The 27,500-nt window shown below is 38.7% G+C and overlaps 2 protein-coding genes across 2 annotated transcripts in view; both read left to right on the top strand.

Moving 5' to 3' along the window:
* Positions 1–17,114, top strand: part of LOC128693126 (probable G-protein coupled receptor No9) — a 29,945-nt gene extending 12,831 nt beyond the window's left edge. The window contains exon 2 of the mRNA XM_070089304.1: positions 16,979–17,114. The gene's annotated coding sequence lies outside the window, so the exon portion shown is untranslated. The remainder of the gene's footprint in view (positions 1–16,978) is intronic.
* Positions 14,746–16,359, top strand: LOC138850946 (uncharacterized). The gene has a single exon (XM_070089305.1). It carries the CDS (start codon positions 14,913–14,915, stop codon positions 15,738–15,740), a length of 828 nt encoding a protein of 275 aa, XP_069945406.1. The 5' UTR covers positions 14,746–14,912; the 3' UTR covers positions 15,741–16,359.
* Positions 17,115–27,500: the final 10,386 nt, after the last annotated feature.

A 27,500-nucleotide genomic window follows, 5' to 3' on the forward strand; every position in this document is an offset into this window, starting at 1 on the left:
AGACTAACTTTACATGAGTTCTAGGACATCACCTTTTTATCTACATACCTGAGTGTAGCCAACCCCAGGCAACTACCCCTCATTTTTGCAGTGGTGAAGGACCTGCGTTCCTATCATCTTGACGGATTATTCAAGGCTAGAGACACTGTGACGAAATAGTCGTTGAGTTGTCACTCACCAGCTGTGACCCCCCCCCCCCCATCATCAGCAACGGCTACAATTTCTACAATGCGAGGTGTCATCATCAACCAGACACCCCAGTCTAACTGTACATATTAACGTTGAATTCAAATATAATTTTTATATTTCATTTTTCATTTCTCTTTCACGTAGGATAAAAGTTCATATTTAAATGTTTTATATTTTCAATTATAATAAAGTGTTTATATTCATATGTTATTATTCTTTTTCTATTCATTAATTTTCCTGAGGAGGAGCCAGCCTTGGTAATACCTACTTAAGATCTTACAGGGAGGCTGACTAAGCCTTCACAAAGGGCACAAGATACAAGTAAGAAGACTAACAACACACACACACACAGAGAGAGAGAGAGAGAGAGAGAGAGAGAGAGAGAGAGAGAGAGAGAGAGAGAGAGAGAGAGAGAGAGAGAGAGAGAGAGAGAGAGAGAGTTCAGAGATACTCAGGTCAAGAGGATGCAATTCCCCTTCTTGTAAATTTAATGAATCCCAGTCTTCCTCTGGCATATCTTAGAAAAGTTTCTGGTCTCTCTCACATACAGTAGGATTCCACAGTCTCACAAGCAACAGAAGGATAGCATTTGCTATCCAGGAGAACGACCCCATTCTCCCTTGAGTGTAGTTAGCAAAGTTACCATACTCCCTATCTTTTGGTGGAAAACCAACATTTTCCCTCTCATTTAGTTCAGAAAGATCATTACTATACACAGTTCCATAACCAGAATTTTTTTTTTTTTTTTTTTTGCAGCTTCAGGGCATTAAATGATGGTCTGACTTATCAATATTACATGAACTTCAACTCTTTACAGTGGGGTATGAATATCAGTTGAATTAATTTAAAAATGAATATGTTTTTAATATTGTTAATGGCTTGTCTAAAAGAAATAAAATTAAAGGGAATTTTATTGAGATAATGCATAAAAATATTTGTTTTCATTGAGGTTTTGATGAACTTGCAGAATGTTTACTTAAAAGATTGAAACTGTAATATATTTTGATAAAGTTTTAAGCAATTCATTTTAAAATTCACACATTTGTATGTATATATGTGATCCTGCATATTAACTCGCGCATACATATACATGCACATGAATAATGCATTCACTGTACTCTATTTGCACACAAATATGCACGTACTCCTGTGTGTGCACGCGCTAGTGTACGTACCCACACACATAATATTAACTTTTCTTTATATGCATTCTCTTCAGTAAATTTTTGGTTTAGTTTGACACAAAATTCGCCGGAAATGTTTCTGCAAAGTTGTCTTCACACCCTGTAATTACAGTGGCAGACAATCAGAAGAATTACACTGATTTGGAAGGCCATTTTCACCTCTGGTGAATGTAATAATTCTTTGAAAGTTTGTCACAGTAGGAAAATATTCTTTTTTTTTTAATCTAATGTGTGAAACCTGTGTTGGGTTTCTTAAGAGGAAACAATCGGACACTAATATGCAGATATAAACACCAAACGAACAAACATTGAGGAAATAAAACAAGGAATAAGAATGTAATTGGTGTAGTACATGGCACACACTAAATGACAGGCAGTAAATGATACTAAAAGAGACGAGGTTAATAACACACCGTAAATGACACAAAGTTAATGGCACACAGTAGGTTCCATCAACTTAGTTACCAGATAAAGTCCAGTGCGAGCAAAACGTCGTGGTAAGTAAAAGTCTTCACGGTACCTAAGAGTTATTTACCCCACTATGTGGGCAATTACAAACTATTCCAGGTCCAAGATGAGTACGGAGCATTTGAACTTACATCCGAGGTACTGTTCAACGCTCTCTAGTCTGCCGAAGACCGACTCAGATAAAGACATAAATATACGATACTCTTTTTATCTTCTGTTATATTCTTTTACATGGAGTTTATTTCTTACCAATTTAAAATATTTAATGCATTTTTTTTAAACATACACACTTAGTTTGTATCTGTAGACAGACATACACACCAAGCTTGTGTTTTTATACAAATGTACATATCATGTGTGTTTGTATAAAAATATACTGTACACACGCTCATTTTGTGTTTATACAGATATAGATATTCGATTAGTGTTTATAAACGGATATACATAAACATACATTCGGCTTTTGTTTGCATTCATATATGAACATATTCGTGTTTGTTTCCAAATATATACATTTTTACTTTTATACATTAATATACACACATTCAGTTAGCGTCTATACAGATATACACACATTCAGTGTCTGTTTACAGATATACACACATTTAGATCGTTAAAATGTTTTACATCTAACTAGTTGGGCTTTTATGCTGTTTACGAAATTATTAAAAAAATGCATGGGCTGACTTAATTTACTTGGACTTTAATAAAAGCAACTGATAGAGTCCACCATAAAAGACTAATTTGGAAACGACAGAATATTGGAAAAATAAAATGACTGTGAGTGGATATGAGATTTTTAGTTTCGTGAAAAAATATGAACAGCAATGAAAGGAAAAAAAGTCTTGGTATACGTGGGTTACTAGTGGGGTACCACAAGGTTCAGTACCAGTACATATGGTGAGTGGGGTACCACCAGGTTCAGTACCAGTACATATGGTGAGTGGGGTACCACAAGGTTCAGTACCAGTACATATGGTAAGTGGGGTACCACAAGGTTCAGTACCAGTACATATGGTAAGTGGGGTACCACAAGGTTCAGTACCAGAACACATGGTGAGTGGGGTACCACAAGGTTCAGTACCAGAACACATGGTGAGTGGGGTACCACAAGGTTCAGTACCAGTACACATGGTGAGTGGGGTACCACAAGGAACATTACTAGCACTTAACATGATCAATATTACCATATAGTAGATGTGAGAATCTATATGAACAAGTTTGTACATGATGCAAAAAAATGAGTCACGATGAAAACAAAAGATTGAAACTTTTAAATATGAAATATTATATAGGAAATTATATATAAAATATATTTTGGCAAAAAGTTTTAGAATGTAGAAAAATAGACGAAGAAGAAACAGAAGACGAAGAAAAAGAAGAAAAGGAAGGAGGAAATAAAGTAAGAAAGAAGCACACTTATCAACTGCCCAATAAAGCCGTCAGTCAGTTTGGCTGTAAAACAAGAAAACTCAACTCTTTAAATTCCTCTGATGAAGGAAGAATTGAATTTCATTTCTTTTAGGGCGACGTGTGTGTGTTAGTGTGTGTGTGTGTGTGTGTGTGTGTGTGTGTGTGTGTGTGTGTGTGTGTGTGTGTGTGTGTGTGTGTGTGTGTGTGTGTGTGTGTGTGTGTGTGTGCGTGTGTGTGTGTGTGTGTGTGTGTGTGTGTGCGAGTGCATGAATGTGCGCGCGCGCGATTGCCAAAATAGGTTCAGAACTTGAACTTCAGAAATGTCATTGATTCAACAATGACATAAACATTTATTTACATTGGAAAAGATGGAACCGAAAAAGAAATTATTGTTAACGAGACATTTATTTAACTTCATAAGCTCCTGACAGTGCACTGGAGCCGGGAGTCTGACTTCCTTTGGGGAGCTAATCTCCAAAAATTTGTTCATTTCCGATTTAATAGTTCAGAGTATATACATACATACATACATACATACATACATATATATATATATATATATATATATATATATATATATATATATATATATATATATATATATATATATATATATATATATATATATATATATATATATATATATATATATATATATATATATATATATATATATATATACATATATGCAATAAGATCACAGTAAACAGGTGATTTCAGAATATGCAAAACAACCACTCGTTGTTTTGCATATATATATATATATATATATATATATATATATATATATATATATATATATATATATATATATATATATATATATATATATACGTATATATATATATACGTATATATATATACGTATGTATATATATATATATATATATATATATATATATATATATATATATATATATATATATATATATATATATATATATATAATAATAATATACATTATTGTAACCACGAACGATTGGTATTGATAAATAACAACACTGCGGCTAGCCAAGGACTCGAACCCATGATGTTTTGGCCCACCTCATGGTGAGCGAAAATCACATGAGGCTCTAACCTACAGGGTCACCAAATCTTATAAAACCAACCACCCAGCCAAGCTAGGTGTGTTACCCTTGGTCCGAGGACATACGGTGGTGTGGGTGCCTCTGAGCTAATTTTCATTCTACTCCCTGTTTGGTGTACTAGTCCAACAAGCAGTATTTTATATTATTGTAACTACAAGCGAGTGGTATTGATCAATAACAACACTGCGACTAGCCAAGGACTCGAACCCATGATGTTTTGGCCCACCGCATGGTAAGCGAGTACCAGTGCATATGGTGAGAGGGGTACCACAAGGTTCAGTACCAGTACATATGGTGAGTGGGGTACTACAAGGTTCAGTACCAGTACATATGGTGAGTGGGGTACCACAAGGTTCAGTACCAGTACATATGGTGAGTGGGGTACTACAAGGTTCAGTACCAGTACATATGGTGAGTGGGGTACCACAAGGTTCAGTACCAGTACTTATCCGTCACGACATATATATGTCGTGACGAATAGGTAAAACTGGTCACTTAGCAAGAACACATTTAAATTAAGCTCTTCCTAAAATTTTCTCTTATACGTTTAAAGATATATTTTTTCATTTATGTTAATGTGAAAATTAATAGAAAACTTACCTAACCTTATTATAGCAAGTGCAATTTAATTTAGCCTAATCCAATTAAATATATTTCTATAAGTTTACAGTTATTTAATAATAAATAAACACAATGAAATATATTTTTTTCTTTATGTTCAGAATGATTTTTGCGAAATTATTGCATACACAAATCGTCGTTTGCCTTATTTGGCAAGAAGAGTGTTGCTATTTAAGCCAGAATCGCAAGTTTTACCTATTAGGCACGACATATATAAGACGAAGAAAAAGAATCACAATTATTCCAGAATAAATAAGATTCTCTAAATACTTTTGACTAAATGATCATCATCACTGACTGAGAGAGGTAAAGGTGACACCACACTATCACAAATATGATGCAAACATACATGTAGAAACAGATTCCAATAATTCTTCCGCATCTCAAATGTGAAGCAGGTTATTGAGAATATGACGGGAGCATATTGTGATGCTCAGCCTCCCTATCCCAATTCAACCACTCGATCTTGTGACTGGAATACCTTTAAGGAAGAGTAGGAAAAGAGCAGATGGAATCCAACCCATTATGGACTCAAAAGTTGGAGCCGAGAGGGGCTAGGATGAGATTCTGGTTGGTTCCTGTCAAGGAAGAGTGATGGAGGGAGAGTGAGAGTGAGGGAGAGTGAAGGATGGAGAGGATTCGGGATGCTAGGCAGACACCCGTGTTGTCCCTGGGGAAGAGTTGGCCAAAGTGAACGTCTGTACACTTATGAAGCTGGCAAGATGGCAAGTCTCGGTGTGTGTGTGTGTGTGTGTGTGTGTGTGTGTGTGTGTGTGTGTGTGTGTGTGTGTGTGTGTGTGTGTGTGTGTGTGTGTGTGCGCGCGCGTGTGTGTGTGTATGTGTGTGTGTATGTGTGTGTGTGTGTGTGTGTGTGTGTGTGTGTGTGTGTGTGTGTGTGTGTGTGTGTGTGTGTGTGTGTGTGTGTGTGTGTGTGTGTGTGTGTGTGTGTGTGTGTGTGCGCGTGTGTGTGTGTGTGCGCGCGTGTGTGTGTGTGCGCGTGTGTGTGTGTGTGCGCGTGTGTGTGTGTGTGTGTGCGCGTGTGTGTGTGTACTCACCTAGTTGTACTCACCTAGTTGAGGTTGCAGGGGTCGAGTCCAAGCTCCTGGCCCCGCCTCTTCACTGGTCGCTACTAGGTCACTAGGTGTGTGTACTCACCTAGTCACTCACCTAGTTGAGGTTGCAGGGGTCGAGTCCAAGCTCCTGGCCCCGCCTCTTCACTGGTCGCTTTATCATACCTCTGCTTAAAGCTATGTATGGATCCTGCCTCCACTAAATCGCTTCCCAAACTATTCCACTTCCTGACTACTCTGTGACTGAAGAAATACGTGTGTGTGTGTGTGTGTGTGTGTGTGTGTGTGTGTGTGTGTGTGTGTGTGTGTGTGTGTGTGTGTGTGTGTGTGTGTGTGTGTGTGTGTGTGTGTGTGTGCGTGTGCGTGTATGTGTGTAATAACACAAAAAATAATGATGCAATAACAATAATAATGAGTACCAACAGATGACATAAATGCCAATGAATGCTACGAGTGTCACAAAGTCGGCATGTGTTAGTAGGTGCCAAAGATAATAATAATAATAATAATAATAATAATAATAATAATAATAATAATAATAATATATTACAGTGTGAACTAAGAAGATCTCTCTCTTCCATAATAACACGTACATACCTACTTCCTGGAATAAATAACGAGAGAAACAATCAAAGGATGTATTCTTATGAAGAATGGGCATGTGGTGTGTGTGTTTTAATATGTCGAGTGTGGTGTAATATGTGGTGTGTGTGGTTGAGAATGCTGAGTGTAGTGGAATATGTGGTGTGTGTGGTTGAGTATGTTGACTGGATTGAGTGAACATACTGACTGTATCTCGCATGCAGGAAGTTGGATATGTAAGGACAAAATAAATACATAATACTGTAGACATGATACGGTATACATAATACTGTAGACATGATACGGTATACATAAGTGTATACATAACACAATATACACAACACTGTATACATAACAGTGCAAACACACTAGTGTATACAGAATACTGTATACATAACAGTGCATACACACTAGTGTATACACAATACTGTAAACCTAACAGTGCATACACAACACACTAGTGTATACGCAATGCTGTATACATAACAGTGCATACACACTAGTGTATACACAGTCCTGTATACACGATACTGTATCCATAATGCAGTACACAACACTGTGTACACAATGCTAACACTCCTCTCACAAGCTATAGCGAGACAATGAGAATCTTAAACACGTGACAGAGGTCACTTCCCTTCAAGAACGGTGCATTGATGCTGATAAGGGGCTCTTGATCCAGGGAGCAAGACTTATTCTCCCCTTCCTTGAATCGACGATGAATACCTCCCATTCACAAGGCGCTTATATAACCCCAACTAAATGTGGCCTCAGGCCTTATGACGCTCAGCCCCATGAACCCAGCGATAAAGAGCGCACCAAAGACAGACCTCTCGGTGTGGATAGTACAATGCATTTTGCCTCTGGCTTGAAATAAATGACTAAGTAAATTTAGAAGGCTTATAAGGCTGAGATGTCACCTCACCTACGACATAACACTTATGACGCTTGGTTCAATTATATTTCACTCAACCATAGACTTGATACAACTTTCAAGGCCTTTTGAAAATTAATTGGGTGGTTAAAATCTCTCACATGAATAAACAGAGCATTAGACTCTTGCTTAGTTCTAATGCAATATTTATGCTGTTGTAATCTTAATTCAAGGCCTTTACCAGTTTGACCGTAATAAACTTTTTCACATTTTTTTACGGGAATCTTATTACCTGGAGTTTACCTGGAGAGAGTTCCGGGGGTCAACGCCCCCGCGGCCCGGTCTGTGACCAGGCCTCCTGGTGGATCAGAGCCTGATCAACTAGGCTGTTACTGCTGGCTGCACGCAAACCAACGTACGAGCCACAGCCCGGCTGGTCAGGAACCGACTTTAGGTGCTTGTCCAGTGCCAGCTTGAAGACTGCCAGGGGTCTGTTGGTAATCCCCCTTATGTATGTATTATAGACACAGCCATCAACAGTTTTGAGGGAATTTTTAATCAGAAATTTTTAATCTGAATTAAGATTTTTAAATGCAACTTTTATTTTAAAATTCTTAAGTAGAGAATGTATATGAAGAAGTCTTTCATGGTGAGGGAGAACCAACATATTATTGACTGAATATGACTGTTTGTCTTTTTTTGTTTAATGTGATGTGTGTGTGTGTGTGTGTGTGTGTGTATACTCCCTACATTTATTCCAAGTAGGTAGTAAAAAAATTAATTAAGTAGGAAGAGTTTGGATGTTATATTGAAAATTTTCTTACAAAACCGAATGCTGAACATGGTTACAATGTACATAGGTACCTAAAAGTAAGATATGCATAATACAATACAATGTTGCATTGTATTATGCATATCTTACTTTTAGGCACCTATGTACATTGCAACCATGTTCAGCATTCAACCTAACCTGTAAACAAATTACTTAAACTGTAAACACATTACGCTGAAAATATTATGAGCTTTCGTAGATTAATTAAATGTTCAATAATTTCCCAAGTATGAGCTGAGTAAAAAAATATTGAAGAGTTTAATGAATTAAAAGATATATTTCTTAGATAATAACCAAAATACTAAAGCTCACTCAAAGAAATCTAGTATTTCAGAAAATTACCTTTAAGTAGAGACTTTCTACGCGAAGAATTTATACGAAGATAATCTGCTGAGATACACTGAGGTCAGGAAATTAATTAATACACTCTGGTGTAAATCCAGAAATTCACTGATGCTTCAGTATCCACAGAAGAAACTTCCCAAATAACCGTCAAACTTCCATTAAAATTATCTACAGGGGACACTACGCTGCACATAATGCTTCTCTGCAGGAAAACATGAAAAATGGAGACATCGAAAATTCAATCCCCGAAGCCAAAACGAATGAAAAAAAAACATTTCCTTCAATAATGATATGAACAAAAATGACTCGAAGAGAACATATTCAAAACAGCCTGGATAACTATTCATATTTTCTGAATCCTATGGACGCTGTTGCATAACATTTCCTGGATGCCTGGTTTAATTACATGGTCGGCAGATCTTTTTTAGTTTTGATAATTGCATGGGTAAAATATGCACAAAATGAATTAAATAGGAATGTCCCTGTATTCCTGTTTAATTGGCACGTCTCATTTAACTATGAAATGTTAACACTAACTATATATACATATATATATATATATATATATATATATATATATATATATATATATATATATATATATATATATATATATATATATATATATATATATATATATATAATTTTTTGTGTAATACGATTGGGTCCACCCTTAGTGCAAATTGTGGGGACCATAGCCTCGGAGAAGTGGATAAAGAGGCTTGAGGAAAAATGTTTGAATTTCTTCTTTAAGCCATTTGAATGTTCCACTTCCCTTACCATCCCATCTTTTATTTTTTTTACCAAAAGGTATATTTTATCACATAATATGGTACACAAGGCTGAAAAGATACACTGCTGATATAAAAATGGCATACAACACATGAGGTTTGAGGAATACATTTCAAGTACATATTGCTACGTGTTTATCAGACTACAATGCAAATATCTCTTCCAGCTCCTCAGAGGTGGGGTGTGTACCCAGGACACAAGAGGTATTACCTCTCTGAATCGCAGAGCTGAATCGCTGGAGTAGAAAACTAGTTGTCCTGGGAACCTTAAGTTACCTAATGAGTCTTCTGCCTAGCTCCTTAAGAAACTTAGATGCACTCTTTCCCCATGGGCCAAGGGATTTCAAGCCTATGGGAACAAACACATAATAGGCAAGTTCACCGTATTTTCTAGACTTATCGAACTCCCTGAAGCTGGCAGCTGTCCCTCCTTCCTCCCTGGTGTACTGGAGATAAGTATCAACCAATGTAGACACACACATGTGTACTTCCACACCACCTGCTTGCCGTCTGCCCTGGCTTAGTGATACCATCTGGGCGCTTTTGTTTGCCATCAGACCTGCACAGTTGGGGTGGCTCCCTTATTGCTGGGCATCTGGCTGTTGTGTGGTTCCTCTTGATGTTATTAACCTCTTCATGCTTTGCAGTTTTCCCTTCAGATCTATGGCACACAATACCACAATACCTGAATAAATCTGCCGATTCACTACCACAAATACACCTGTATTCAGCGAGAACATGGGGAGGCAAGGCGAAGGGCAAGGGCGAAGGCCAGACGAAACGACATAACTGCTTCGTACACATCTGAATCTTGCACAAACAGTGGTTCCACAGTGGGGACAGGGGTCTTCGAACTACTGATGTCCCTGGTTTCTCTGGCAGGGTGTTTTTCTCTAAGTGCTTGAGCAGTGTCAGCATCCCTGAGATGAACTATATCTTCCCTAGTGATTATCCTGACTGACCCCATTGTGTTGCCCTCTTCAATTTTCTTGCTCACCTGGACTCTGATTTTTTTTTCACTGTCAGTGAAATGAGAAGGGGTTCTGCCTTTCCCATTTTTGTATTGATGGGGAAGGCGAATGAGGTTGTCAGCTCTGGGAAAGTCTCTTAAAGATTTAATGATCGTCGGGGCTAGCAACTTGCCACCTCTTTCCGGCACAGCTAAGCAGTCATTGCCAAAAAGTACACACTCACACACACACACACACACACACACACACACACACACACACACACACACACACACCAAACAGGAAAATGCCCACTAAAGACATTGAAAATAGTAAAAGATTTTCCCGCTATAGAAAAAGGCGACTGAGACCCTCTTAAACTTTTGAATCAACAGTCTTATCATTCCTATTCCTCAGCCCAAACAACAAAATCCAGTTTAGCTTGTATCTGTCACTAGTTGCCAGTGCTAAACCTTTGAGAGGCTGAGTCTGCAAGCCTTCCAAAGAGTTAAAACTTCTCAATTCCCTGGCTGCAAAGATTAATGTACTGAAGGACTGTACATAACTGCATTACAACTCTTATTTCCATGCTCTTCATCTGCTGTACCACTGGGAATAAGTAGGCAAGAGTTCAGAGTATATATGGTCCAAGCAATGGAGGGCTGTCATCAGTTGTTAGATGTATAATAGGTGCTGGGGGAGGGGGAAAGGGCCATGGAACCCAGTTGATCGACATCAAACACTGAGTAGGAGTAAATATGGCGAGGCGTCCAGCAACAACTCAAAAGAAAGCAGCAAACACCATCTTCGACTAAAAGGGAGAAAAATAATCCTTATATATTATCAGCTGATAAGCTATCCCCAGTGAACTTACCAGAAAGTATAACGGTAATTCACAAATAATCTACAGCTTGGTAAGGAGACTTTAGAGTTTAGACGACGTTTCCGCCTATTCTGGACCACTATTATGACGTGACTTGATAATGGATGTTTGTGAAGTGTTGTAGAAACGGTGTTGTGACTTTCATTCTTTACTAATTCCATTGATGTTGATAAACGGCGCGTTCGCTGAATCAAAGGCTACTTCTCTAACAGATCATCTGAGCTATTCCATGAACATAGGATTGCAACTAAAGACTTTGAACTAGACATCATGACAGGAGGTGTTTTAATTCTCATCATATTTAATATGCAAGTCAATGTTTGACTAAATTGTATGTCCTTGCAACTCGGTCATTATTGATTAGATTTTCTGATGATATATTGACTGACGAAACTGGATATGATAAAGCTCAAAATATCTGCTTATTTTTTGTTCAGTAAATGGTTGTTTGTCATAATATGAACTGACACTGGTGGAGGCACTATATCAGGCCACGCCAGCAGTGACCGTTTCATCAAACGTGGTGGACTTACAGGCTTGAATATGTTAATATGTACTTAACAATGCGCTAGATTAATTTTAAAACCTACGATCCGATCCCTAAGATGCACCTCCATGGTAGATCTCATTACTACTCTGTAACTAATTACGATTATCTTGTTCTTTTAAATTCCTCTACATAAATTTCTTTTAGTCAGATTTTATTCATCATTACCGAGAGGCTCATGGTCCTGTTGTTTATATTTTTAGGCACAGTGCAGTCTTGTCTTATAATGCAGCCTAAATTCACTGTTGCAATAACTATGCAAAAATCTGTTTGAACATCACAAAATTAATATATTTCAATGACGTTAAATAATATTAAGTAAATTTAGGCTGACCTAAGATAGGCTGAGTGGGATTCAGCTAAAATGATATATGCCTGTTTTATCTAGATCAGGTTGGAGTCTAAGCTAGTTTTGGTGCAAAATTAAAAAAAAATTATACCTTATTCATTATATATAAAAAAAATTTTAACCGTTTCCCAACGAGGCAGGGTAACCCAAAATGAAAGAAAACCCCAAAATTAAAGCAAAAAAATTCATCATTATTCAACACTATCACCATCAGTCCCACATAATCACTGCCTTTGCAGAGGCACTCAGATACGACAGTTTAGATGTCTTTCAAAACTGCCAATATCCCAAACCCCTCCTTTAAAGTGTAGGCATTGCACTTCCCATTTCCAGGACTCAAGTCCGGCCAACCGGTTTCCCTGAATCCCTTCACAAAATATTACTCTGGTCACCCTCCAACAGCTCGTCAGGTCCCAAAAACCATTCGTCTCCATTAACTCCTAACATATATATGTGTGTGTGTGTGTACTCACCTAGTTGTACTCACCTAGTTGAGGTTGCAGGAGTCGAGTCCGAGCTCCTGGCCCCGCCTCTTCACTGATCGCTACTAGGTCACTCTCCCTGAACCGTGAGCTTTATCATACCTCTGCTTAAAGCTATGTATGGATCCTGCCTCCACTACATCGCTTCCCAAACTATTCCACTTACTGACTACTCTGTGGCTGAAGAAATACTTCATAACATCCCTGTGATTCATCTGTGTCTTCAACTTCCAACTGTGTCCCCTTGTTACTGTGTCCAATCTCTGGAACATCCTGTGTGTACTCACCTATTTGTACTCACCTATTTGTGGTTGCAGGGGTCGAGTCCTAGCTCCTGGCCCCGCCTCTTCACCGGTTGCTACTAGGCCCTCTCTCTCCCCTCTCCATGAGCTTTATCAAACCTCGTCTTAAAACTGTGTATGGTTCCTGCCTGTGTGTGTGTGTGTGTGTGTGTGTGTATTTGAGCGTGTAGCTGATAGGCTTCACGTTCAAACACCTAACCAACCAATGTTAATATGATATAGGAACACTAATATGTAATAACGCTATGTCATTTTCAAGATTATATTATTGTAATGCATTAGGTCGACGGACTATAGACAGCACGTAAGCCATCAAGGGCGAAATTCATCTCTACACTAACAAGGATATCATCCCTATATTTGTTATTAAAATATATACTTGGTCTATAAACACTCAGATATGTGTTCCTCTCTGTGTATATATTCTGCGAACGTTGATGGTGGTGATGCTGGAGTAATGTTAGGCCAAACAGAATACCACTGCTGACATAGCGTAATACATTGCTAAATTTCATATTATGTGAGAATGTATTAATTTGGCGCAATGAGTTCGGTAGCAAAATATATTTTTAATGTATGTTAATGCAATTTTTATTTAATCTATATATAGTGCATTGTAATTTTTAACTCTACTTGTTGATAATATTCGCAACGGATAACATTAAATTACGTGAAGGATGTATTAATATTGTTTATAATAATTATTATTTCATAATATTTTATTTATATTATTATTATTCAGAAAAAACTTTTATCGCGTGATGGTCATTAATTTATAAACAAGAGCATCACTGGCAACTAGATTTGTTTACGAGAGAGGACGTGAAGTGTTGGTAACCCCGCGTGATGTCACAGCAAGTGTGATACAACAAGTCCTTGAGAGCACGAGAAGTGAAGGACTGGGGAGGGGAAGGGGAGATAAGACGAGAGATGATGGAGAGAGGACAGGACGTGAGCGAAAGGGAATATTAGAAGGAATGTGAAAGAGAGGGAAGAGAGAAAAAAAGAGGGTAGATAGGAAGGTTTATATACAGGTTTTATTTTAAATCTCCACAAAATAAAAGCTCTAAAAATGGTGAAGATGTCGCTAGTGATAAGGATGATGATGATAATGATGGATGGTGGTAGTGGTGGTAATGATAATGATGGTAATGATGGCAAAACTGAAGCTGAAGATGGCTACAACTAGGAAAGAGATCTAACCAAATTAAAACACTGTAGTCAGTAGAGACAAGAAGCGTCAATAAAATCTGAGAATATCAGTCTGTCCATTAGTGCCAATCCGTCCATCATGTGTCTATCGGGCAGTGTCACTACCATTAAGTGACTTTAGCACACTGACGTAACTGCCTCTGATCGTAACTCGACAGTGTTACATGAGTTTTGTATACCAATGTAATATCCCTTCGTGGTGTATGACGTCTGAAACATATTGCTAGAAGTGCGGAATGGGCTTAGAACTGTTCTATTTCATGAAGAGTCAAGAGTATGTCATTCAGATCAAGGAGTGGTGGAAGCTCGATCTGTTAACAGCGATTCCTTCTCTGACTAGCCAGGCTTTTCGTGTATTCTTAGAATCATGTTAATGGTGCGCAAGGTAGCGCTGATTACCTAGCAGTGTGATGCCATCAATGTGAGCAGAAAGGTGTAAAAAGGCGACTGGGATTTCCCTTGACTACCGGAAGCGTGTTAGACCGCTATCTACCCCAGTTACGTGAGTGGGTTTCCAGTGTGTGGCGGCCGTCATATACACTTTGCTTCTGACAGGAGATACATTTGCTCTCAGATTTTCAGTCACACATACGAGAATGAAAAAGTGACACCAGGGTTGAATCAGAAGTGAAAATACGCTTATCTATTGCTACTGAAAGTGATGTGTAATGGATAGTGTCCGGAAGAAGTTATTTATTACAGTAAGTTACGGGTTATTGTTAAACTGTAAATGAGACCTTTAGCAATGACGGGCTGCTGGCGTGTTGTTATTGGGACATTAATATCGGTTTTATGTGGAGTTGTGTCATCATCATCACCTTCTTCTGTCGCCCGAGATCAGTGCCAGGGAAGCAGCGGAGCAGGTTGTGAGCCAGACCTTGTCATTACCTCATCAGGCTCCTACACGCTGGTGAAGAGGTCCACAGATCGGGACCAGATCCTCAAACTCTTCGTGATGCCTGGGGCAGATTTCTCTTTTCTGAATATTACTCTGGGCTTCGCCAAGCTCAGCAAGATGCCGGACGGCGCCAAAACACTTCCAGATCACTTGTGGGAGGGAGTAAAGAACTGGCTCTTCGAGGGCCCTCTGGAGAAGGTCCGCGGGAAAATCAACAGTCTTCTGGCCACCGTCAGCAGGAAACTCGGCGACTTGACCGGAGCTTCTCACAGTCAGGTGTTGTCCGCAAGTACTTTGGGCCTCAGTGATGCCTGCCGTTGGTATAACCTTACTGTGCAGGCAATTCGCAGCGAACAGAAAATAACGAATAAGTGGGCCCTGAGGGTGTTAGTGGACGGAGCAGTCTTCATATATCCGACGTCGTACTGGTGGAGCCTTAACTGGGTGCTGTGGATGGAGGTGTCGTCGATGGGATCGTCGAAGTGGGTGACTACCCGGGACACCGTCTGCCCGTCGCATCCCTGGGTCGCAGTAGCAGCGGCTGTGGTCGTCGGGGTCGTCCTTGTCATATCTGTCGCTGTCACAACGTACTGCTTCTATAAAAGGAAGTGTTGCGGTGAGACTGAGAAACTTTGTAATGTGGAAGTAGGCTTTGTGTAGCTTGTTGTAATAGGCTGTGTTCAACTTGTGGTGGTAAACTGTATGTAACTTGTGGTGGTAGGCTGTACGTAACTTGTGGTGGTAGGCTGTACATAACTTGTGGTGGTAGGCTGTACGTAACTTGTGGTGGTAGGCTGTATGTAACTTGTGGTGGTAAACTGTATGTAACTTGTGGTGGTAGGCTGTACGTAACTTGTGGTGGTAGTCTGTATGTAACTTGTGGTGGTAGGCTGTACGTAACTTGTGGTGGTAGGCTGTATGTAACTTGTGGTGGTAGGCTGTATGTAACTTGTGGTGGTAGGCTGTATGTAACTTGTGGTGGTAGGCTGTATGTAACTTGTGGTGGTAGGCTGTATGTAACCTGTGGTGGTAGGCTGTACGTAACTTGTGGTGGTAGGCTGTATGTAACTTGTGGTGGTAGGCTGTACGTAACTTGTGGTGGTAGGCTGTACGTAACTTGTGGTGGTAGTCTGTATGTAACTTGTGGTGGTAGGCTGTACGTAACTTGTGGTGGTAGGCTGTATGTAACTTGTGGTGGTAGGCTGTATGTAACTTGTGGTGGTAGGCTGTATGTAACCTGTGGTGGTAGGCTGTACGTAACTTGTGGTGGTAGGCTGTATGTAACTTGTGGTGGTAGGCTGACGTAACTTGTGGTGGTAGTCTGTATGTAACTTGTGGTGGTAGGCTGTGTGTAACTTGTGGTGGTAAGCTGTGTGGTAGGCTTGTGGTAGTAAGCTGTATGAAGCTCGGCAAGTCGGCTAGACCTTAATAATCCTACCCAACACTTGAAAGTCTTGGTAAAGATTAAATAATAATAATAATAATAATAATAATAATAATAATAATAATAATAATAATAACAATTATAATTAAAGCTTCAAACCGAGTCTTAACCTTAGAGGCTTATAATAATAAGCCTTAGAGGCTTATAATTATTATTATTTTATTAATATTATTAATTATTATTATTAGTAGTATTTTATTTATATTATTATTAATGTTATATTATTCTTGTTATTGTTGTTGTTGTTGTTATTGATGTTTTTATTAGTACTTTTGCTCCCTATCTATTTATTCATATATGTTCCTTACGAATGCTTTTGATACGTCAAGAAAGTTGGACTATGTTCATCTTGCTGCTGTGGTCGAATTGCATATCTATGTAACTGGACCACAGCTGACCTACCTGTACCACTGAATCTCTCAAACTTCTCTGAGCTCACTGTCCTCTCCCACAGCTCATCCGGTGTTGGATAAAGCTCTCAGCTCACCGTCACTTCTTGAGGAGCAGGAGAAAGTGGAGCAGGTGACCTTGCTGGGTCTATCCCGAGTGGTCACCTCCAGTACCAAGCGCTGGGTCTTCTTCAAGGTCAAGCAGGGTCAAGGAAAAAGGAGCGGCTTGAATTAAAGGCCACCACAGCTTCCTCCAAATACAAGTGAGGTTATCTTCAAGGTCTCGGTGTTATTTTCAAGAACACAAGGTTATCTTCAAGGTCACGAGGTTATCTTCAAGGTCACGAGGTGATCTTTAAGGCTAAATTTAGAAACAACCTTAAAGATTAATTGGACATTACACACACAGTGAAGTGATGAGCACTTTCTGAGATACTCAAACCATCCCGTCTGACACCAATATGGTCAAAGTCACTTCTGATGTTTAGTCTTAACAATGGGTGAACCTCGTGACCTTGTCTGCATGTTCTTATGTACTGAGGTGCTAACACGAGATTAGCGGACTAGATATTTACATTAACGAGAAGATATTCGGGTATACCTAATAAAGGAGTCACTGAGCTCGCACGGTCCGTAAATTGACAGTCCGACGCTCTAACATAATGGATTACATTCCGTCAGTCACCAACTGTAACAAAACTGAAGTCCTTCCCTCGGTCCAGGAGCTTTAACATTAGATCTATTTTACCCCTTCTCCCCCATCTGTTTATATATATATATATATATATATATATATATATATATATATATATATATATATATATATATATATATATATATATATATATATATGCAAAACAACAACTGTGAAAGAATAGAGAAGTTCCAAGCGCTTTCGTGACTACTCACATTATCAAGGAACAATGAACGTAAAACATCAAAGGAAGGTATATAAAGGGGTAGCCCACACCTCACTATCAGATCCCACAACAACGAAACACCTGACGTGAGACAGCAGGCCCGCCGGCCGAACTAGACAGGTCCTTCATACAACCCACCAACAAACTATTCTACCCAAGAAATAAGAAAAATTATTATTTGTCCAATGTATTATTAAATTCTTCCCAAATTCTATTAATTATAAATAGATCTAATTTATATAAACCAAAGGAAATATTCATATTATTGTCAAAACTGCTTTTTATGAAACAAGATTCAATTATATTCCTGTCGACCATGGACTTGCTTGATACTACTTTCTCAACTTTTTGAAAATCAATTGAATGGTCAAAATCCCTTACATGAATAAATAGAGCATTGGAATCTTGTCCAGTTCTAATGCTATATTTATGTTGTTTTAATCTTAGTTCGAGATTTTTACCAGTTTGACCGTAATAAACTTTATCGCAAATTTTACAAGGAATCTTATAGACATCCATCAGCATTTTGGGGGAAATTCTTTATCAAAAGTTTTTTTACTGTATCAAGATTTTTGAATGCAATTTTAATATTAAAAGTCTTAAGAAGAGAAGGCATATCAACCAAGTTTTCATGGTAAGGGAGAACCAACATATTTTTAGTTGAATAAGGCTGGTTGTCCCTTTTTGGATTGTAAAAAGTATTTCTAGCAACTTTAAAAGATTCATCAATTACATTTCTTGGGTATTTCAAATCATTACCTATTTCATAAATTTTGGATATTTCCTCATCTATGAACTCTGGACTACAAATTCGTAAAGCTCTCAAAAACATTGATGAGAAAACAGACAGTTTAACTCTGTCTTGATGGGAAGAATAATAGTGGACATAGGAACAGTTATTTGTAGGTTTTCTGTAAATTTTAAATTTGAATTCATTATTACCCTTAATAATTAAAACATCTAGAAAAGGCAATGAGATATTTTCTTCAAATTCAACAGTAAAATTTATAGAATGGGCTAAGCTATTTAATTTGCCAAGGAAATGGTGTATATATGGTGTGGGCTACCCCTTTATATACCTTCCTTTGATGCTTTACTTTCATTGTTCCTTGATAATGTGAGTAGTCACGAAAGCGCTTGGAACTTCTCTATTTTTTCACAGTGGTTGTTTTGCATATTCTGAAATCACATATATATATATATATATTGCATATTCTGAAATATACATACATATATATATATATATATAATATATATATATATATATATATATATATATATATATATATATATATATATATATATATATATATATATATATATATATATATATTATATATTGCATATTCTGAAATATATATATATATATATATATATATATATATATATATATATATATATATATATATATATATATATATATATATATATATATATATATATATATATATATATATATATATATATATATATATATATATATATATATATATATATATATATATATATATCTATATATTATTAACACACTGGCCGATTCCCACCAAACAGGGTGGCCCGAAAAAGAAAAACTTTCACCATCATTCACTCCATCACTGTCTTGTTAGAAGGGTGCTTTACACTACAGTTTTTAAACTGCAACATTAACACCCCTCCTTCAGAGTGCAGGCACTGTACTTCCCATCTCCAGGACTCAAGTCCGGCCTGCCGGTTTCCCTGAATCCCTTCATAAATGTTACTTTGCTCACAGTCCAACAGCACGTCAAGTATTAAAAAAGATTTGTCTCCATTCACTCCTATCAAACACGCTCACGCATGCCCGCTGGAAGTCCAAGCCCCTCGCACACAAAACCTCCTTTACCCCCTCCCTCCAACCTTTCCTAGGTCGACCCCTACCCCGCCTTCCTTCCACTACAGACTGATACACTCTTGAAGTCATTCTGTTTCGCTCCATTCTCTCTACATGTCCGAACCACCTCAACAACCCTTCCTCAGCCCTATGGACAACAGTTTTGGCAATCCCGCACCTCCTCCTAACTTCCAAACTACGAATTCTCTGCATTATTTTCACATCACACACATTGCCCTCTATATATATATATATATATATATATATATATATATATATATATATATATATATATATATATATATATATGTGTGTGTGTGTGTGTGTGTGAGTATATATATATATATATATATATATATATATATATATATATATATATATATATATATATATATATATATATATATATATATATATGCCTGGAGTTTACCTGGAGAGAGTTCCGGGGGTCAACGCCCCCGCGGCCCGGTCTGTGACCAGGCCTCCTGGTGGATCAGAGCCTGATCAACCAGGCTGTTGCTGCTGGCTGCACGCAAACCAACGTACGATCCACAGCCCGGCTGGCATATATATATATATATATATATATATATATATATATATATATATATATATATATATATATATATATATATATATATATATAAATATATATATATATATAATATATATATATATATAATATATATATATATATATATATATATATATATATACATATATATATATATATATATATATATATATATATATATATATATATATATATATATATATATATATATATATATATATACATGTATATATATCTATATGTATATATGTATATATATATATATATATATATATATATATATATATATATATATATATATATATATATATATATATATATATATATATATATATATATATATAAACAAATGGGGAGAAGGGGTAAAACAAATCTAATGTTAAAGCTCCTGGACCGAGGGAAGGAGTTCAGTTTTGTTACAGTTGATGACTGACGGTCCAGGAGCTTTAACACTGGATCTATTTTACCCCTTCTCCCCCATCTGCTTATTTATCTATTTTTTTTTTTTTTTTTTTTTTTATTATCACACTGGCCGATTCCCACCAAGGCAGGGTGGCCCGAAAAAGAAAAACTTTCACCATCATTCACTCCATCACTGTCTTGCCAGAAGGGTGCTTTACACTACAGTTTTTAAACTGCAACATTAACACCCTTCCTTCAGAGTGCAGGCACTGTACTTCCCATCTCCAGGACTCAAGTCCGGCCTGCCGGTTTCCCTGAACCCCTTCATAAATGTTACTTTGCTCACACTCCAACAGCACGTCAAGTATTAAAAACCATTTGTCTCCATTCACTCCTATCAAACACGCTCACGCATGCCTGCTGGAAGTCCAAGCCCCTCGCACACAAAACCTCCTTTACCCCCTCCCTCCAACCTTTCCTAGGCCGACCCCTACCCCGCCTTCCTTCCACTACAGACTGATAAACTCTTGAAGTCATTCTGTTTCGCTCCATTCTCTCTACATGTCCGAACGACCTCAACAACCCTTCCTCAGCCCTCTGGACAACAGTTTTGGTAATCCCGCACCTCCTCCTAACTTCCAAACTACGAATTCTCTGCATTATATTCACACCACACATTGCCCTCAGACATGACATCTCCACTGCCTCCAGCCTTCTCCTCGCTGCAACATTCATCACCCACGCTTCACAACCATATAAGAGCGTTGGTAAAACTATACTCTCATGCATTCCCCTCTTTGCCTCCAAGGACAAAGTTCTTTGTCTCCACAGACTCCTAAGTGCACCACTCACTCTTTCCCTCATCAATTCTATGAGTCACCTCATCTTTCATAGACCCATCCGCTGACACGTCCACTCCCAAATATCTGAATACGTTCACCTCCTCCATACTCTCTCCCTCCAATCTGATATCCAATCTTTCATCACCTAATCTTTTTGTTATCCTCATAACCTTACTCTTTCCTGTATTCACCTTTAATTTTCTTCTTTTGCACACCCTACCAAATTCATCCACCAATCTCTGCAACTTCTCTTCAGAATCTATTATATACATATATATATATATATTATATATATATATATATATATATATATATATATATATATATGTATATATATATATATGTGTGTGTGTGTGTGTGTGTGTGTGTGTGTGTGTGTGTGTGTGTGTGTGTGTGTGTGTGTGTGTGTGTGTGTGTGTGTGTGTGTGTGTGTGTGTGTGTGTCGTGCCGAATATGTAAAACTGGTCAATTAGCAAGAACTCATTTAAAATTAAGTCCTTTTTAAAAATTTTCTCTTATACGTTTAAAGATATATTTTTTTCATTAATGTTAATGTAAATTTTTTTAATTTTGCACCAAAAGAATCTTAGAAAACTTACCTAACCTTATTATAACAAGAACAATTTATTTTAGCCTAACCCAACTATATATATATATATATTAGATTTGTATACAATAATTTAATACCAAACAAACACAGTGAAATATATTTTTTTCCTTAGGTTCAGAATGATTTTGGCGAAATTATTGCATACACAAATTTTCACTTGTCCTATATGGCAAGATGAGCGTTGCTATTTAAGCCAAGATCGCAAGTTCTGCCTATTCGGCACGACATATATGTATATATATATATATATATATATATATATATATATATATATATATATATATATATATATATATATATTATATATATACATATATATACATATATACATATATATATATATATATATATATATATATATATATATATATATATATATATATATATATATATATATATATATATATATATATATATATATATCAATAACAACACTGCGACTAGCCAAGGACTCGAGCCCATGCTGCTTTGGCCTGCGCCCACCATGAGGCAGGCCAAAACAGCATGGGTTCGAGTCCTTGGCTAGTCGCAGTGTTGTTATTGATCAATACCCACTCGTTGTTTAACATTTATTCGGAATAAGAATGATAAAACATGAAAGTTAAAATATATTCTTTATTCATTCCAAATTTGTTTAATTAATTATTCTATAATTTACTCAAATGTTAGCAAAAGCACAAATGAAAATTACAACAATAAATGCAAACACAATTATATCTGGAGAGGAGGTAATGGAGGTGGTATGCGCCGCTCGCCTAGTGCATCCACACTAGTGCCCGAGTTAGAGAGAGAGAGCTTTAAAGAGAGAGAGAGAGAGAGAGATAGTACCTGGACCATCTGTCCTTTGAAGAAGAAATAACGAGGGAAGAATTACAGCATACAAAACACTCCATGTCCTTGATAAGGTAAACAAGGATAAGCTCTTTCCTAAAGATATAACAAGAACAGGAGAATTTGGATAAGAAGACACACACCCACCCACGCACTGCTTGACTGTCACACTGTCGTGTGACAGTCAAGCACAGCCACCAGGGCAGCAGAGTGAGTTACCACCACCAGGGCAGCAGAGTGAGTTACCACCACCAGGGCTGCAATGAGTTACCACCACCAGGGCAGCAGTGAGTTACCACCACCAGGGCAGCAGAGTGAGTTACCACCACCAGGTCTACAGTGAGTTACCACCACCAGGGCTACAGTGAGTTACCACCACCAGGGCAGCAGTGAGTTACCACCATCAGGGTAGCAGAGTGAGTTAGCACCACCAGGCTAGCAGTGAGTTACCACCATCAGGGTAGCAGAGTGAGTTACCACCACCAGGGCAGCAGTGAGTTACCACCACCAGGGCAGCAGAGTGAGTTAGCACCACCAGGCTAGTAGTGAGTTACCACCACCAGGGCAGCAGTGAGTTACCACCACCAGGGCTACAGTTAGTTACCACCACCAGGGCAGCAGTGAGTTACCACCATCAGGGTAGCAGAGTGAGTTAGCACCACCAGGGTAGCAGAGTGAGTTACCACCACCAGGGCAGCAGAGTGAGTTACCACCACCAGGGCTACAGTGACTTACCATCACCAGGGCTACAGTGAGTTACCACCACCAGGGCTACAGTGAGTTACCACCACAAGGGTAGCAGTATGACAGTCATCACCACCAGAATAGCAGTACGACAGTCTGATATCACCACCAGAGTAGCAGTACGACAGTCATCACCACCAGAGTAGCAGTACGACAGTCATCGCCACCAGAGTAGCAGTACGACAGTCATCACCACCAGAGTAGCATTATGAGTTATCACCACCAGAGTAGCAGTACGACAGTCATCACCACCAGGGTAACAGTGTGACAGTCATCACCACCAGAGTAACAGTGTGACAGTCATCACCACCAGGGTAACAGTGTGACAGTCATCACCACCAGGGTAACCGTGTGGCAATCATCACCACCAGGGAAACAGTGTAACAGTCATCACCACCAGGGTAACAGTGTGACAGTCATCACCACCAGGGTAACAGTGTGACAATCATCGTCCCCAGGATAACAGTTTGACAGTCATCACCACCAGAGTAACAGTGTGACAGTCATCACCACCAGGGTAACAGTGCGACAGTCATCACCACCAGAGTAACAGTGTGACAGTCATCACCACCAGGGTAACAGCGTGACAGTCATCACCACCAGGGTAACCGTGTGGCAATCATCACCACCAGGGTAACAGTGTGACAGTCATCACCACCAGGGTAACAGTGTGACAATCATCACCACCAGGGTAACAGTGTGACAGTCATCACCACCAAGGTAACAGTCTGACATTCATCGTCCCCAGGGTAACAGTGTGACAGTCATCACCACCAGGGTAACAGTGTGACAATCATCACCACCAGGGTAACAGTGTGACAGTCACCACCACCAGGGTAACAGTGTGACACTCATCGTTCCCAGGGTAACAGTGTGACAGTCACCACTAGCACTATCTTCTACTTATCTCTCCTTCTCTACCTTCTTTCCTCTACCTCTCTCTCCACACTCCTCTTCTCATTTAGTCTAGCCTTCCTCTATCTTCTTTTCCTTAAATATCATCAAACTCTGACCTAACTCTCACTCTGGGTTGTCTAATTGTAGTGAATTATGCAGAAGACTCACTAATGACCTGACCAGGATATCTTCGCCGTCTGAGCAGGTGGAGGTGGAATAGCCGGATTGGGAGAAGGCGGAGGTGGACTAAGAGGTGAAGGTAGAATAGGAGGTGATGGAGAATGTGAAGGTTGAATCTGGAAGGAGAAAGATGTGGAACTGGAGGGAATGTAGAGGAGGTGAAGAATGTGAAGATGAGGGAGGAGGTGGAAAAGAGGATGGAAGATGGAGAAGGGGGAAGTGAAGGTAGTGTAGAGGTGGTGAAGAAGAAGCAGGAAGAATTAGTGGAGGTTGTGGAGGAGGAATTGATGGTGGAGATGAAGAACAAAAATGTAGCAGAAAGATCAACTACTACCAATATTACCACCACCACTACTACTACTATTACTACCACAACCACTACTACTATTACTACCACCACCAAAACTACTATTACCACCATAACCACTACTACTACCATGCCACTACTACTATTGCTGTTGCTATTATTACAACTACTAATGCTACTACTATTACAATTACTACTACTGCTACTATCACCACAACTACTAACACCAACACTATTACTAGTACCACTACAACTATTTCTCTTATTTCTTTCTAATATTACTACCACTGTTACTAATATCACCACTAATACTGTTACATCCCCCCTCTCTCTCTCTCTCTCTCTTTCTCCCACCTCTACAATCTGCTACCACCCTCCCCCCTCCCTTCCCAACACCCACCTCCACACCCGCATCCTCCCCCTCCTTTAGTCACAATAAAAACGAACAAAATTAATAAAACTTGCCATAAAAATATGAATCCTAAATGAAAAATTTTTCACTCTCAATCCTCTGCTCTTCTGGAATTTAATGATGAGAGACGAGCAAATTCCTGAGGTGGAGGTGGAAGTGGAGAGAGGAAGGGTGGAGGGCAGGTGGAGAAGCGGAGGAGGTTAGGTGGAGAAGTTCATGGAGGGTGGAGGGAAGGCGAAAGTCATCAGTAAGAGAGAAGAGGAAAGTGTCAGTGGGAAAGAACTGAATATACAGGACATCAATGAGAGAGGTGTGGTGGTGGAGGTTTGTATGGGAAGGGGGCGGAGAGGAGGTTGGGTTCTAGGTTGCTGATATAATGCGGTTAAAGCTGAATATGTTCCATTTTTTATTTCAAACATGGAAACACCCGCAGTGTGCTGTTCTATGTGATAGTCACATGGTGGGAACGCCCGCAGTGTGCTGTTCTATGTGATAGTCACATGGTGGGAACGCCCGCAGTGTGCTGTTCTATGTGATAGTCACATGGTGGGAACAACCGCAGTGTGCTGTTATATGTGATAGTCACATGGTGGGAACAACCGCAGTGTGTGACTATCATATTCTACCTGCTAATTACGTATATTGTGAGAACACTCACACTGTACTACTAACCGACTTTATACGTGTTACAATGTGTGAGAACCCACAGTGTACTGCTACCCTAATATTATATGATAGTTACACTGTGGGAACACCCACTGTATGCCGCTGTACTGTTTCATATGAGCAACCGCAGCGTGTGGCTACACTAATTATGTACAAGTTACACTGTGTGTACAAGACACAGCCATTTCTAAATCATCTTCGATCACAGAGGATAGGTTTCATGCGTCAGGTAATGAAATGTGTCAGTGTGAGCTGGGAGGTTAACGTGTACGATAGTAGTGGGGAAAAGCAGGAAGAGGGGCGTATGACGCATGAATGATGCAAACTGGTGTTGTGTAGGAGATTCTTATATATTGTTGTGTGTGCCTTGCGTCTCCCCCACTCTAGATGTAAAAGTGTGTTTATTGTTCTCGCCTCTGTTGCCTTCTCTCATATTCTCACATTTCTCTCCATATCTTACTCTAGAAATGTTTTGTTGAATTCAGTTATTCGCGTAGTTGAGTTTTGTCCCTACTGTTTCGCCCTTTGTTCTCTCATTTGGGTAAAATCGCTCTTTTCAGACGCATTTTGTTGCTGAAAAAATTTGTTCCAAAATGACCAGCGGCTTTTACCTTTGCTTGGTCTGCCATTTCCTCCTTCAACATTATTTATTTTTTTTTCCTCTTGTTTTCATGTTGTTCTCCATTGGGTAATGAAACAGAATTCTTCCTCCGTAAGCCATGTGTGTTGTAAGAGGCAACTAAAATGCCGGGAGCAAGGGGCTAGTAACCCTTTCTCCTGTATATATTACTATATGTAAAAGGAGAAACTTTCGTTTTTCCTTATGGGCCACCCCGCCTCGGTGGGATACGGCCGGTGTATTGAAAGAAAGAAGAAAGTGTTCATGTTGTACCTACTTATTGTTTTGCTTTATTTAAACCTTATCTCATTTTCTGTTTTCTAGTAATTCCGTGTTTAATATTCCTGAATTTTCTATTTTATATTTTCTTAAGAATTTCCCCCTTTGTATCTATATGATATTATTCTCTTTCAGCTCTCTTATTTGACTTATCGCATTTCGGCTCTTTTCCGTTTTTATCTCTCTCTCATACACATCTTTTATATCACCCCACATCTTCAACCATAGTCTACTTGCTATCACGATAATCTCTCTCTCTCCGTGCCTCCTATATTCATGTAGTTCTGCTGAGCTGCTGCCAAGTAAGTGCCGCTATCCTAGTCCTGAACGTCTTCTCTAAGTCCATCTTCCTCTGCCCAAGTCTGCTCTACCACCTCTCCCTTCTTTGTCATCACTTTTCGAGCCACTAAGTGGGCACAAGAAGCATTTTACTTGTAAAAATATAGTTAGAATTT

This window comes from Cherax quadricarinatus, chromosome 28 (genome assembly GCF_038502225.1).
Source record: "Cherax quadricarinatus isolate ZL_2023a chromosome 28, ASM3850222v1, whole genome shotgun sequence".
In the NCBI taxonomy this organism is placed as follows: Eukaryota; Metazoa; Arthropoda; class Malacostraca; order Decapoda; family Parastacidae; genus Cherax; species Cherax quadricarinatus.